General features: G+C 39.2%; 1 protein-coding gene across 2 annotated transcripts in view; it reads left to right on the forward strand.

Annotated features, from left to right (window-relative positions):
- LOC134343903 (talin-1) overlaps positions 1 to 14,445 on the forward strand; it is a 250,781-nt gene that overhangs the window by 203,541 nt on the left and 32,795 nt on the right. For both annotated transcript variants that reach the window (XM_063042807.1, XM_063042809.1), the window contains exons 33-41: positions 713 to 802; positions 2,494 to 2,616; positions 4,709 to 4,852; positions 5,127 to 5,288; positions 6,075 to 6,215; positions 7,503 to 7,684; positions 10,087 to 10,219; positions 12,404 to 12,505; positions 14,122 to 14,292. In XM_063042807.1, coding sequence (XP_062898877.1) covers positions 713 to 802; positions 2,494 to 2,616; positions 4,709 to 4,852; positions 5,127 to 5,288; positions 6,075 to 6,215; positions 7,503 to 7,684; positions 10,087 to 10,219; positions 12,404 to 12,505; positions 14,122 to 14,292 — 1,248 coding nt within the window. The remainder of the gene's footprint in view (positions 1 to 712; positions 803 to 2,493; positions 2,617 to 4,708; positions 4,853 to 5,126; positions 5,289 to 6,074; positions 6,216 to 7,502; positions 7,685 to 10,086; positions 10,220 to 12,403; positions 12,506 to 14,121; positions 14,293 to 14,445) is intronic.

Here is a 14,445-nt window from a genome sequence, read left to right on the forward strand (position 1 = left end):
GAAAGGTTAGATTGACCTTGGAGTAAGTTTAAGGGTTGGCGCAATATCGTGGCCAGATGACTTGTACTGTGCTGCACCATTCTATGTAACCTGGTATGCTTAAAAGGTGGGTAGGAGATGAGTTTCTGAGTTGAAAGGGAGTGCAGGAACCAGATTGCTAATGAGTTTAAAGGAAAGACAGGAACTGGGGCCCCATTGAATTTCAAGCATTCGCGGTAAACATCACCTGCAGAGCAATGGAAAGAACTCTGAATGGCTGGATAGCAAATTATCAGTAAATTGCCATCTACAATTCTATAGATTTATGGATTTTAACAAAGGTTTATTGGGTCTCCCTGTTGCTGCATTGCAGACCTACCTTGTTAATGATCTCCTGTTTCTTTCTTATGGTCCTTTTGAAAGTACAGTGCTTGATACCCGAGCTTCCTTCTAACAAGGAAGAATGCCCCGAACAAAATTTGATAATCACTCAAATCATGTAGCATTCTTGATCCTGGTCACAAGCATAAGGATCTGGAGGGCTCAGCAGTGGGTGTGCAGAGCTAGCACGGTGAGGACAGCAATAGAGCTTGTGGCATTAAGCAAGCTGATGACAATGAACGTGGGCAGGCTAAACTGACATATTTCATGTTTCATTGTGCACCACATTTTATCATACTGTTACTGTACTCATCTTATGAATGATTAAATGCCAACTGTTTTTCTTTTGCAGACTGTCCAAGGAATGCTTGACAACCCCACTGAAGCTGTCAATGACTTGTCTTACTTTGATTGCATTGACAGTGTGATGGAAAATTCCAAGGTACTAAAATGAATATTTTGTGTTTTTAGTTGTTCCATGAAAAATAGTCATTAACTACTGGCCATTTCAGCCTGGAATTCTTTGTGTTTGAATTACTGTCTTTGTTTAAAGGTTGATGGCCAATGATTCTTAAGGTGTCATTATTATTAAGTATGGTTTGCTGTGCAATTCACCCCTTAACTCAAGGGTTCCCAACCTGGGGTCCACAGACTCTTACTTAATGGTATTGGTCAATAGCATAAAAAATGTTGGGAACACCTGCTTTAACTGGTGAATTCCTTTTGGAAACACACTTTAGTTTCAAGAGTTAAATCTTAATATAAAAGTTCAGTTCATTTGATTTATGTTAGGCACTACACAGTTAGAATAGATGCATAAGAATGGCTAAAAACTATTATTGCAGCCTACTCTGTCATTTTATTAAATATAGCAGCTTCTCTTTAATCCAAATTTCCCTTTCCTTTGTTTTTTTAAGGTAAACTGAAGAGAGGGAATCTTTCAATCATTCCTTTCTAGTTTACAGAGTGTTGCTTTCAGTCTTGCAGGCTTTGAGATTGATATTATAACTGAATAGACAATAGGTGCAGGAGTAGGCCATTCGGCCCTTCGAGCCAACACCGCCATTCACTGTGAGCATGGCTGATCATCCACAATCAGTACCTCATTCCTACCTTCTCCCCGTATCCCTTGACTCTGCTATCATTAAGAGCTCTATTTAACTCTTTCTTGAAAGCATCCAGAGAATTGGCCTCCACTGCCTTCTGAGGCAGAGCATGCCACAGATAGGTTTAATTTTAACTTGAGTTTAAAGTCATTTGTTCTAAATTGTCTTGACGATTTGTGACATATTTCACCCCATGTAATGAAATGAACTCCCCCCCCCCAAAAAAAAACTTTTATTACAAAGCACCTTTCATGCCTTTTGGGATTCCTAACAGCTTTGTACCAACTAATTAACTTCTGATCATTAATAGTTACTTTATAGTTACATGAACACATTTGGCATTATATCAAGTCATTGACCAATATTATGAGGAGCATTAATTATGAGTGGAAGGTGCTCTTTCAACATTTGAGAAGCATCTGGATGTCACCTGACTCCCCAAGCCACAGCAGCTACGTATTAAGTGCTGGTAAATTGCATGTGTACAGATAGGTACATGGTGGACTGTTTTTGGTGCTGTGGAACTCTGACCAATTTGACTGCTTTGTTCTGTTATGCTGTTCATATTTGAAGAATGTCGACCTGAACACCCAAACCTTGGCATCTCTTCAGAATGCATCATGGAACGAGCAAGTAGTCTATCATGTCAGTTGAAAGGTATCTTGTCCAAGGAAAGCAACCAGACGTAGCTCATTCCAAGCACCTTTCTAGTGAGTCATTAGTGTGTTCCCTCTGAATCTTAAACAGTTTTTCAAAGATCCACTGCCTAAACTAGAAAACTTCTCCAAGGTCTGACTGGCACTTTGACACTGAGAGAACATCATTTTATTTTAGCAGTATTGTGTAAAGAATTTGAGGAATAATTGATAAACAGTTTCACTACAAAAGATTGAATTAAAAATGACATTAAGAACTGTGGCTGTGATGTTAAAACTGAAAAATGCTCCTCTTTGGTCTATTGCTTTATCTTTAACCTTGCGTGCAAAAATCAGACAACTTAGCATTTTGCCCATTAATTTTTGCATAGGTTCTTGGAGAGGCAATGGCAGGAATTTCTCACAACGCAAAGAATAGTAATCTACCAGCCTTTGGTGATTCTGTAAGCTGTGGTTCCAAGGCATTGTGCGGACTTACAGAAGCAGCTGCCCAGGTAAACATCAGTTTTAGAAACACAGTTCTTCAGTACATCAGTTTGCATCTGTGCTGAAAAGATCCAAAAGCCATGTATGTTTTTTTTTAAAAAAATGCACAAATACCTTGGGTAATGGTTTGTAAGGATGCTGAATCCGAAATGCTTATGCAATATTACATCTAAATGGGATTCTAAATTTGAATATGGTTATTTGATCTGTTTTGTGTTAGACTGTTCTGTGGTAGAGCAATCCATAATTAACTAAGCCATCTTGCATTTTCTTCACTAAAGCTATGTCATTCTAACATTTATCCCTCTTTATCTGAAAAATGCTGTGGCCTCTCTCTCAGCTGTCTGTTCCAATAAGTTTCATACTCCAACGACGCTGTAAATTACTCTTGACGCGCTCCCTGCAGTCTGTAATTATACTAATGTGATAGCTACTCATTACTGACTCCACAAACAGCTTAAAAAATAGTATTAAGTGCCCTTTTAGCTTGCCCTTCAGTGGGCAAAGAGCCAATAGCTGACATTTCTGCTCAGATTCCTCAGCATAATCCTGATTAATTTATACTCAGGAATTTTAAGGTTATTAACTTCCAGAAATACAGTGCCAGAACATTGGTGCAGTGGTTGTTTGTTTATGTGTGTGTGTGTGTAAATATAAATAAAAAATGTGTGTATATATATATAAAATATTTAATATTTTTCACTACTGTACAATCTACTGGTACTCTCACTCAATCACACAATCTTCCAAAAGTATAATCAAATCTAATACAGTCAATAAACTTTCAAATCATTCCTGTTACTTGAGGTTAAACTATCTGTAAACACCATTAAGGGAATCCATTACATTTTTTCAAGCACAACCCTTTACCAGATTGGGATTGACCTTGGTGAAGTCACCCATTTTATATTGCACACAAATTTTATCTCCTTGTGCTATAATCTACGTAACTTCTAACACATAACAGTTAAAATGAAAAATAATTGTTCACAAATTGGCATCAAGCCATTTAGAAGAGAACCTAGTAATATACAGAGAAATGATAAAAGGCATAATCTTGTTGCCTGGTCCCTTCAGTTTGTAGTCACCTGAATTCCTTTTTAGTGGAATGCTATTACACTGCCAGTGAACTGGGTGCAATCCCCACTGCTGTCTGTAAGGAGTTTGTACGTTCTCCCCCTAGCCACATGGGTTTCCTCCATGTGCTCTGGTTTCCTCCCATATTCTGAATATGTGCAGGTTAGTTTAATTGGTCACATGGCTGTAGTTGAGCGGTTGGGCCAGAAGGGCCTGTTACTAATAAATAAATCAACAAACATTTCCAATCTTTCAAGTATTTGTTTGGATATAATAGTTGTTTGGGTATATTCTGCAGTTGTTTATTTAGCCACGCTAATGGTACATTGAAGAAATAACAAAAAATGCTGAAAATATTCAAAGTAGACAATGTCATTAGGAAAAATAAGTAGAATGAAAGCTTCAAAATGAAGACCTTTCACAAGAATTAGGAAAAGTTAGAAATCGAACTTGTAGGTTGCAGAAACTAGGGAATGAAAGGCAAGATTGAGAGAGACTGAATGGTGAAGGCTGAAAGAGTGTCGAGATTTATCTGAACAAAATTTGTGCAGAAGCCTAATGAAGCCTGAATTACCAGAAGAGAGGAAAAAATAAACAGAATGAAGAATACCAGAGGTACATTTGAAGAGCTAACATGTTTTTCCAGACTTCAATACATGGACTGAGTAATTATTCCTTATTTCTTGGTAAATTAGTTAATGCATTAAGAAGCATAAATATAATCAGTTAAATTAGTTCCTAGCTTCCAGGTCCCTCTATTTCCTGTCACTCAACTAAATTTTGTAAGACTGGGTATTGTGTGATGTGGCTTCTTTGATGCTTGTTCTAATGCTTTTTGTGAAGGAAGTAAAATTTAGGGACATTCAGTTCCATGCTTTGTAAAATGGACAAGAAAATTTTGCAATTCTTATTCTCCACTTCAATTATTAGAAGATCGATGCTTGTGGCAAAAGCATGCAAGAGGACAAAAGTTATGCATCTCCTGAAATAACTAAAACCTATTTTAACAAATCTGATTTTCAGGCAGCCTACCTTGTAGGAATATCAGATCCAAACAGTCATGCCGGCCAGCAGGGATTAGTTGACCCGGCTCAGTTTGCCCGTGCCAACCAAGCTATCCAAATGGCTTGTCAGAACCTGGTGGACCCAGCCTGTATCCAGTCACAGGTAAGATTTGTTCTTGCAGCTACAATATCAGAGAATTTATCTTTTTACAGAGTCACTGGGTAAGGAAGTGGTCAATTACCTAGACTTGAACCACTCACTGCATAAGTTTTCTGTCGAGTATTTTTTTTGTTTCTTTTGTCATGAGCCCTATTCTAAAATACTTTTGGTTCCCGGTTCTTGATTGTATTTCTTGACTTTTCAAAATGTTCTGGTTTTTGAGCGTGCATAAAAATTGTGGAAGCTTTTGCCTCACTGTTTTTCTTCCTCTGTGTAGGTTCTGTCTGCTGCCACCATTGTTGCAAAGCACACCTCTGCACTGTGCAATGCCTGTCGCCTGGCCTCCTCCAAGACCTCTAACCCCGTCGCAAAGAGACAGTTCGTTCAGTCCGCGAAAGAAGTGGCAAACAGCACAGCCAATCTTGTGAAGACGATCAAGGTGTGTGCTAGAAAATTCACATTTACAAACCAGCATTTCAGGTCACAACTTGCATGGAGTTGAGTCACAGATGATAAATACATTAGAGCTTGTTACATTGAAGAAAAGTATATATTGATTTTTTTTAAAAAAATAGACAGCCTAAACTGCACAATACTGAGTCAATGTTTGATCTTTTGTAGCATTAACAATTATTCAGTGGCCTCTTCATTAGATACACCTGTGTACTTGCTCTTTAATGCAAATATCTAATCAGCCAATCATGTGGCAGCAACCCTAGACATAAAAGCATGCAGATACGGTCAAAAGGTTCAGTTTTTTTTTCAGACCAAACATTAGAGTGGGGAAGAAATGTGACTTAAGTAACTTTGACCGTGGAATGATTGTTGTTGGGGGTGGTTGGAGTTTCTCAGTAACTGACGATCTCCTAGGATTTTCATGCACAGTAATCTCTAGAGTTTACCGAGAACAGTGCGAGGAACAAAAACATCCAGAGAGTGGCAGTTCTGTGGGCAAAAGCACCTTGTTAATGAGAGAGTTCAGAGGAGATTGGCCAGACTGATTCACGCTGACAGGAAGGTGATAATAATCCAAACAACCCTGCCTTACAACATCAGTGTGCAGAAGAGCATCTCTGAACGCAGAATATGTCGAACCTTGAAATGAATGGTCTACAGCAGTAGAAAGCCACCCAGGGTTCCACTCCTGTACCTTGTAAAATGGCCGCTGAGTTCATTGTTAATCCTAAGAATATTAAAACTGCTTTACTCTTTTGAAACTATACAGGCCCTTGATGGTGCATTTACAGATGAGAACAGAGAGAAATGCAGAGCTGCCACAGTTCCTCTGATAGAAGCAGTTGAGAACCTGACGGCGTTTGCTTCCAACCCAGAGTTTGTGAGCATTCCAGCTCAAATTAGTCCTGAGGTACAGTAAAAGCCAATTTAATTCATTTCTGAGAAAATGTAACAGAAGTGGGATGGGCCGTTTGGCTTGTGGTTGAACTTTTACCTTGGTACCACTTTCCTGCACCAGTTCCATGTTCTTTGATTCTGGAAGTCTGAGAATCTGTTGATCTATATGAAATGTGCGTGGCATGTGGCCAAGTGGTTAGGGTGTCGGATTAGCAATCTGAAGGTCATGGGTTCGAGCCTTGGCTGAGGCAGCGTGTGTGTCCTTGAGCAAGGCACTCCGACCCCCCACTCTCCCCTAGCATGTTCCTCTGAACAGTGCCTCCCCACCCACCTGCAACAGTGATGTGTTTCAATGACAAATTCACATTAATAGCAGTAACATCTTAAGAAGGCGGGAGGAAACCAGAGCACCTGGTTGAAACTTAAGCTGCCTGCCACAGGAAGAGTGTGCAGACATCAGTGGAGGTCAGAATTGATCATGGGTTGCTGGTGACACCGCGGTTTGAAATGGAATGACACAGAATAACTTGTAGCTGTGGATTACATCATACTCAGGGTAATGCAGCACTTTTGCTGCAGAATTTGAATGGGATTAATAATCTAGAATTCAGAACTGAACTATTAGTAAAGAGGACTACAGAGTTAAAGAACATTTCTAATTCCTTAATGCCCTTCAAGGGAGGAAAAGGACTACCCAGACATTCAGTGTGGTTAGCCCTGACAAGCCACTAAGTTCAAGGGTAGTGAGGGGTGAATAATAAATGTCAGGCCAGCAAAGTATCCAGACCCTGAAACATGAATGAAAATGAAATTTGCTCCTCTGGTGATTTTGATGGGTCAATCACTTTAAACAACATTTGGTATTTTTCTCTAAAGCTGGATAAATATTTTAGATTTCAAAAACTTGTTTTGAGGTACTGGAAGCAGACAGATCTAAATGTTCTTGTTCTGCACATTATGCGATAGCAAGAAAGTAAAATTTAGAATTTGTGCAATCAGCATTTTACAATGGAAGGCATTTTTCTGTAGATCTCTAAAGGTAATGGCCATGGCTGGGTGACTGCATGCGTATGGTCAACACTTGACCAAAACATTACACAGTCTCAATGCAGTTGAGCAAAGGAAAGTACTTCTCAGCCCTGAAGTTATTATGAATAACTTACAGTACTTGTCCACACGAGGGTGCCAAATCTCCAGCTGAACTATTAACTGCTCTTTTTTTTTAATCAAGTACCAAAAAATGCATCAGTTGTACCATTCACTTAAAGTTGTTTGCCTATGTTTGGTGTCTTTTGTGCAGGGTCGTAATGCTATGGAACCTATAGTTGTGGCTGCAAAGACGATGCTAGATAGTTCAACTGGCCTTATTCAAACCGCTCGCGCTCTCGCTGTAAACCCCAAAGATCCACCAAAATGGTCTGTGTTGGCTGGGCATTCCCGAACTGTGTCTGATTCTATCAAGAAGCTCATTACTTCCATCAGGTACATCCCCCTACTTAATGTTAGTTTTAATACTTAACATTTAAAAGTAAAAGTGGGCTTGGATCAAAGTTTCACTTGGTTTTAGTTTAACTTGATAACTGAGCCTAATCTCAGTTGCCTGTTAGCTGATAATTGCATTTTTTTAAAAAAAAAACATCAGGCACTGTATTATGTCTTTGAGATTTACCTAACTCTAAATAACTTCCAAGTTTTCTTTTCATGATTGTGACGTTGCAATACATTTCCAGTTTTATTATGGCTTCTTGTATCTGTTGTGCACACTGTTCCATTTGAATATCTATTTCTGTCTTTAACCTTTTAAGGAATTTTGCTGTGCTGTTGAAAATTTTTGGTTCTTTTAACTGAAGGCAATTAATTAAGTTAATTAATCTTTGCAGCAAGTTTACATATTGAGAGATTTGTGTGTGATCTATGTTTAAAAATAGAGCTGTACCAGCTTTAAAAAATTATTTCATTGACCACGTTATTCCACACTGTTAATACGCTTGCTATTTTTGTGTTGTCTTTGAATAATGAACCATCCCCTATTTTAACTCGTTAACAATAATTACTTGAAAAATATGGCTTTGATTTTTTTTTTCCCTATTTAGCCCCATTCACGAGGCTTTGCCTAAAATCAAAAACATACCTGGAAACAGCAAAGTCTGTCACCTTAAGCTACATACAAGTTTTGGTCCACTGTGCTTGAATCCCCTGTGTAATATTCTATTTTATATTTGTAGAGACACACTACACTTATACAGCATTAATTTACTATTGCACAGCTTAAGTTACGGTGAAGCCATTACTTGGCAGAGTCAAATTCAATGTGAGGTTAAAGTTCCTTCTCTCGAGGAAAATTTTACATCGAGGATCCCAGGTGAAGTTGACGCCAATTAGAAACAAGAGGGGAACTTACCACTTAGTGGGAAGTGAAGTCATACACGATGGGAAGAAAGGTGGTTGTGATTGTTTGAGACCACTCGACACTGCCGATCATGGCTCCAGGAGTTCCTGACAGCAGTGTTCTTGGCCCTACCACCTCCAACTGCTTTTTCAGTACTCTAGATCTGAAGTGTGAATTGCTCTAATTAAAGAATGGAGTTGTTTAATTTACTTCATAGTACAACCTGAGGTGCAAGATTTTCCCCCTCTCCCTTCGGATTTCCGAACAATCCATAGTATATATATTATGGTTTTATATATATATAGTTATATGGGCCATAAACACTACCTTGTTATTCCTCTTTTTGCGCTATTTATTTTTTGTAATTTACAGTAATTTAAGTCTTGCACAACAACAAAGTTCACAATATAGTGATAATAAACCTGATTCTGAATGGGTAAAGGCTGGAATTCATCTTTTCAGCACTTCATATGGCATAAAGTAAAAGCTCCCCAATGCCACTGAAGTATTAACCATCAAGCATGTACATTTCTTTGTCTTGTACCTTTCGGTGGGGGGGGGGGGGGAGGACACTGACTTGTACCTTCACGTGCATTCCGTAGTCTTGCAAAATGACCGTTTGAGTTAAAAGACTTTAATTTGGTGGCAAACTATATGGTGTGTAAGAACACTTTGCTTGTGAAATTTGGGCACTGCTACAGAAATATGTATGTACTTCTGATCATTTCTAGCCCCCTTCCCCTTCTTTCCTCTTCCATTCTCTGTTCTGGCTCCCAGTTACTCCTCCTCTTCTGCTCCATTTCCCATCACCCCCTTCTGGTGCCCCTCCTCCTTCTCTTTCTCTCATGGCCCACATTTCTCTCTTATAAGATTCCTTCTTCAGCCCTTTACCTTTTCCACCTGTCACCTCCCAGCTTCTTACTTCACCCCCCGCCACTACCCGTCTACTTTTCCCTCACCTGGCACCATCCATTACCTTCAAACTTGTCCTTCTTCCCTTCCCCCATCTTCATATTCTAACTTCTGTCCTCTTACTTTCCAGTTCTAATTGAGGGTCTTGGACCAAAATGTTGACTCTTTAGTCCTCTGCGTAGATGCTGCCTGACCTGTTGAAATTCCTCGTGCATTTTGTGTGTGTTACTCTGGATTTCCATCATCTGCAGAACCTCTTGTTTTTATGCTTCATATCAGGCCTACCTGAGCAGAGCATTCATTCTAGGATTAGGAACTTGTATGACACAGTCAGGGGCTCTTGGGGTGTCCTGGATTAAAATCTTTTAACATTCGGATTCATCTGTTCAAACATTGAGAAAGTTAATATTGGTACCAAAATGATGCTGGACTTGTATTCTCTGTTTTCTTTAAATGGATATATGTGTAGTGGATGTTGTGTCATCCTTGATATACAGAGAGAGGGTGGGTATTTTGTGACAATTACAGATTTTTATTTGATGTCACAATACATTAACAGATGTTTTTTTTCCATCCATTTCAGAGACAAAGCTCCCGGACAAAGGGAGTGTGATGAAGCCATTGAGGTTCTCAACCGATGCATCAGAGATGTTGACCAGGCATCTTTGGCAGCAATTAGTCAGCAGCTGGCTCCACAAGAAGACCGCTCCCAAGAGGTAATCAGCAAATATTTACCCCTCACAAGATGCTGGAGGAACTCAGCAACTCGGGCAGCATCTATGGAAATGAATAGATAGTCAGCATTTCGGGCTGAGACGCTTCTTCAGGACTGCAAACTGTTTCAGTCTCTTGATGTTCCATGGCATCCTGAATATTTCAGTCTTTCTGTTTAATTATTGTTGTTTTAAGATTTAGTTCTATTAAGCATTTGAAACATCATTTCACTGTACTCTAATGATGAAAATTGAATGGTATTGTGCAGAAATGTCATGGAAAAGATTGCAATGTCAATCAATTTCTTCAGGGTACAGCAGTTGCTAAAGTGGCTAAGGAGCCGTGCATAAGCTGACTTCGTACCAGTTTATTGCATAGCAATGTTGCCATGGAGCTAAGAATGCGGCCTAGAGATGGTTTAGCGGATGGCGCATTAGGGGGCTGACTGAGGACAAAACATTAAAAACTGTACATGCAGATCCTTGTATGACAATTAGCGTTCAGCTTAGAGTGGCAACAATGGAGCAGAACTGGCATCCTCACCTGAGTCAATCAGGTGTAAATTACAGTGCCTCTGTAGATACTTGCGTGCACATTCTAGGCTGATAGTATATAATTAGGAAATTGTTATACTGTTAGAACTGTTGTCTTTTGGATAGAACATTTAACAAATCATTTGCATGAAAATTAATCATTATTTTGGAAAAGACCAGATTCTGCAATCTACAGACTCGCGTTCAAGGACTCATTACAACTTAAGCTCTCTATTTCTTTTATTTGCAGAGTTTGTTTTCTTTTTACATTGGTCTTTGTCAGTCTTTGTCTGTTTATGTATAGTTTGTCTTAAAATTCTATTGATTTTTTTTCTATTGATTATGTTCATAAGTGCCAGCAAGAAAATTGAACCCATACATACTTTGATAGTATAATTACTTTGAACTTTCAATATATACTTTACACTTTTTATACTTTTATACTTCATTGTCACCAAACAATTGATACTAGAACATACAATCATCACAGCGATATTTGATTCTGCGCTTCCCGCTCCCTGGACTGCAAATCGATAGTAAATATTAAAAATTTAAATTATAAATCATAAATAGAAAATGGAAAGTAAGGTAGTGCAAAAAAACCAAGAGGCAGGTCCGGACATTTGGAGGGTACGGCCCAGATCCGAGTCAAGATCTGTTTAGCAGTCTTATCGCAGTTGGAAAGAAGCTATTCCCAAATCTGGCCGTACAAGTCTTCAAGCTCCTGAGCCTTCTCCCAGAGGGAAGAGGGAAGAAAAATGTGTTGGCTGGGTGGGTCGTGTCCTTGATTATCCTGGCAGCACTGTTCCGACAGCGTGCGGTGTAAAGTGAGTCCACGGACGGAAGATTGGTTTGTGTGATGTGCTGCGCTGTGTTCACGATCTTCTGCAGCTTCTTCCGGTCTTGGACAGGACAACTTCCATGCCAGGTTGTGATGCACCCTAGAAGAATGCTTTCTACGGTGCATCTATAAAAATTAGTGAGGGTTTTAGGGGACAGGCCAAATTTCTTTAGCTTTCTCAGGAAGTAAAGGTGCTGGTGGGCCTTCTTGGCAGTACATGCAGGAATATGTATCCCTAAACCAGCAACACTGTAAAACAAAAAAAGGTTGTGGCTCCTTTCCCTGCCCTCCCCCACCTTATTCTTGCTTCCATCCCTTCCTTCCGGTCCTGGCCCAAAATGTCGACTCTTTATTCCTCTCCATAGATGCTGCCTGACCTGCTGAGTTCTCCATCATTATGTGTCTATTACTCGATTTCCAGCATCTGCAGAATCTTTTGTGTTGATTGCAATTTGCTGTGCAGAGTTTGTCTGATATTTTGTTTTGTGGTCATGACTCTACCTCAATATTCAATTGGCTGAAAGGCACATTATAATGCCTTGCCTTTGTGAAAGGCAACCTATAAGTAAGAAGACAAGAGACTGCAGATGGCTGTAATTTGCAGCAAAAAACAAACTGCTGGACAACTTGGCTGGCCAGGCAGCATCTGTGAAGGCAAAAGAATAGTTAACATTTTGAATCTTTTTTAAATGATTTTTACCTGTAATATAAAATACAAATGTGACTTAAACTCTCCTGTGCGCTAGACTCTCATTTGCACTGTTAAAAATGCCAAATAGGAACTGATGATTTTTATTCCAATTTTCCATCAGGCATTACATGATCAGATGACTGGAGCTGTCCATGAAATCAGCAATCTGATTGATCCAGTTGCAGTAGCAGCTCGTGCTGAGGCTTCACAATTAGGACACAAGGTAAAATATCTATATCATGTATAATAAATTCCTAATGCTGCTTGTGTGCCAAAATGAACATTCTTTTTAATATCTGTAATTAAAGCTATCATAATATGGTACTTCCAAAATATAGGTTTCCCTCAGTGATGTGTAAAGTCGTAGAAATAGACAGTGAAGCACATCAAGTTTGGACTGGTGGTTTCGACCAGCCATTCAGTTGTAGAATGATACAAAGATGCCTTTTCGCTGCTGAGGTGGTAAACCCTGATCTTGTTCACAGTTTGTAAAAAGTACAGATTAGAGGTCAGATACTTTAGTAGTCATTTTCAAAGGGATGCAGTACTCTATTGCTTCTCCCAATAGGAAAATTGGAGAAGGGGGAGATCAGCACCAAAGTTAAAGTAAATGATTTGAGGTACCAGTCACTTTTATATTTCTTTAGACTCTTTTGTTTGAGCCAAATTCTACCCATTTCGTTAACATACCGGTCTACAAAGGTATTAACAAGCTTGGCACTTATCATTAGCCGTGTTGTATGACATGGGCGATCATGGTCTATGACCACAATTGTTCTTGGCAAATTCTACTGTGGTGGTTTCCCATTGTCATCTTCTGAGCATTGTCTTTACAAGATGGGTGACCCCCAGCCATTATCAGTGCTCTTCAGAGATTGCCTGGTGTCAGCGGTCGCATAACCAGGACTTGTGATATGCACCGCTCCTCATACAACTGTGCATCACTTACTCCCATGATTTCTCATGACCCTAATTGGGGGGCTAAGCAGGTGCTACACCTTGCCCAAGTGTGACCTACATGCTAGCAGAGGGAAGAAGCACCTTACTCTTCCTTTGATAGAGACGTATCTCCACCCCACCATCCCAATCATTATCACCAACTTTAATACTCAAACTACCACTACTACCATTGGGCAGGAGGTCCAGGAGCCTTAGGACTCACACTCAGAAACAGTTGTTATCCTACAACATTCAGACTCCTGAACCAGCGTGTATAACTTCAATCATCACAACCCTGGACTCTTCCACAACTTACAGACTCACTTTCAAGGACTTAAAACTTAAGTTCTCAGTATTATTTACTTTTTATTTGCACATTTGTCTTTTTTTGCAGTTTGGTAGCTTGTCCGTCTTTGTTTAGATAGAATTTTAAATAAATTCTGTTGAATTTATTTATTAAAATACTTGCAAGAAAAATTAACCTGAAGATAGTATATGGTAACATATATGGACTTTGATAATAAATTTACTTTGACTAATTGTTAAAGCCTAGAAGTAAAAACTATATACAAAATTAACTAACATTAATATTTAAAAGCAGCTCACACAAAATGCTGGAGGAACGCAGTAGGCAAGGCCATTAATTTTAAAATATTTAAAATTAATATTTTAAATTTGTCTTTGATCTATTGCAAATAACCCATTATAACCACAGTGGAGTAGTGGTGAATTTAGTTCCTAAACTGCTGTATTGTAGGTGTGCAAATAAGGCACAGATACCTTATGCCAAACACACTGTCTTTTCCATGGAAGAATTATTGGTTAATATTGATAGTAGAATTAAGTGAATTAGAATGACTTCTGATTCATGGTTGGGTACATTGTGTACAAATTTTACAGGTGGCCCAGATGGCAAGCTACTTCGAGCCACTAACCTTGGCTTCAATTGGTGCAGCATCAAAGGCAGTGAATCACCAGCAACAGATGAACTTATTGGATCAGACGAAGACGCTAGCAGAATCTGCACTTCAGATGCTGTATACAGCTAAAGAAGCAGGTGGCAATCCAAAGGTAAGCAGCACGCTCAGGAATTTGTTGAGGCTTGTGGCCTTTTTTGTAAATGCATTCTTCATGCACGCAGTCCTTACGGTTTGAGGAACAAAGCAGAGAACATCATAGAAGAGGTTCTTGAAGTTAGTGCTTTGTAATCTTGAGAATCTGCAG

Source organism: Mobula hypostoma, chromosome 3 (assembly GCF_963921235.1).
Source record: "Mobula hypostoma chromosome 3, sMobHyp1.1, whole genome shotgun sequence".
In the NCBI taxonomy this organism is placed as follows: domain Eukaryota; kingdom Metazoa; phylum Chordata; class Chondrichthyes; order Myliobatiformes; family Myliobatidae; genus Mobula; species Mobula hypostoma.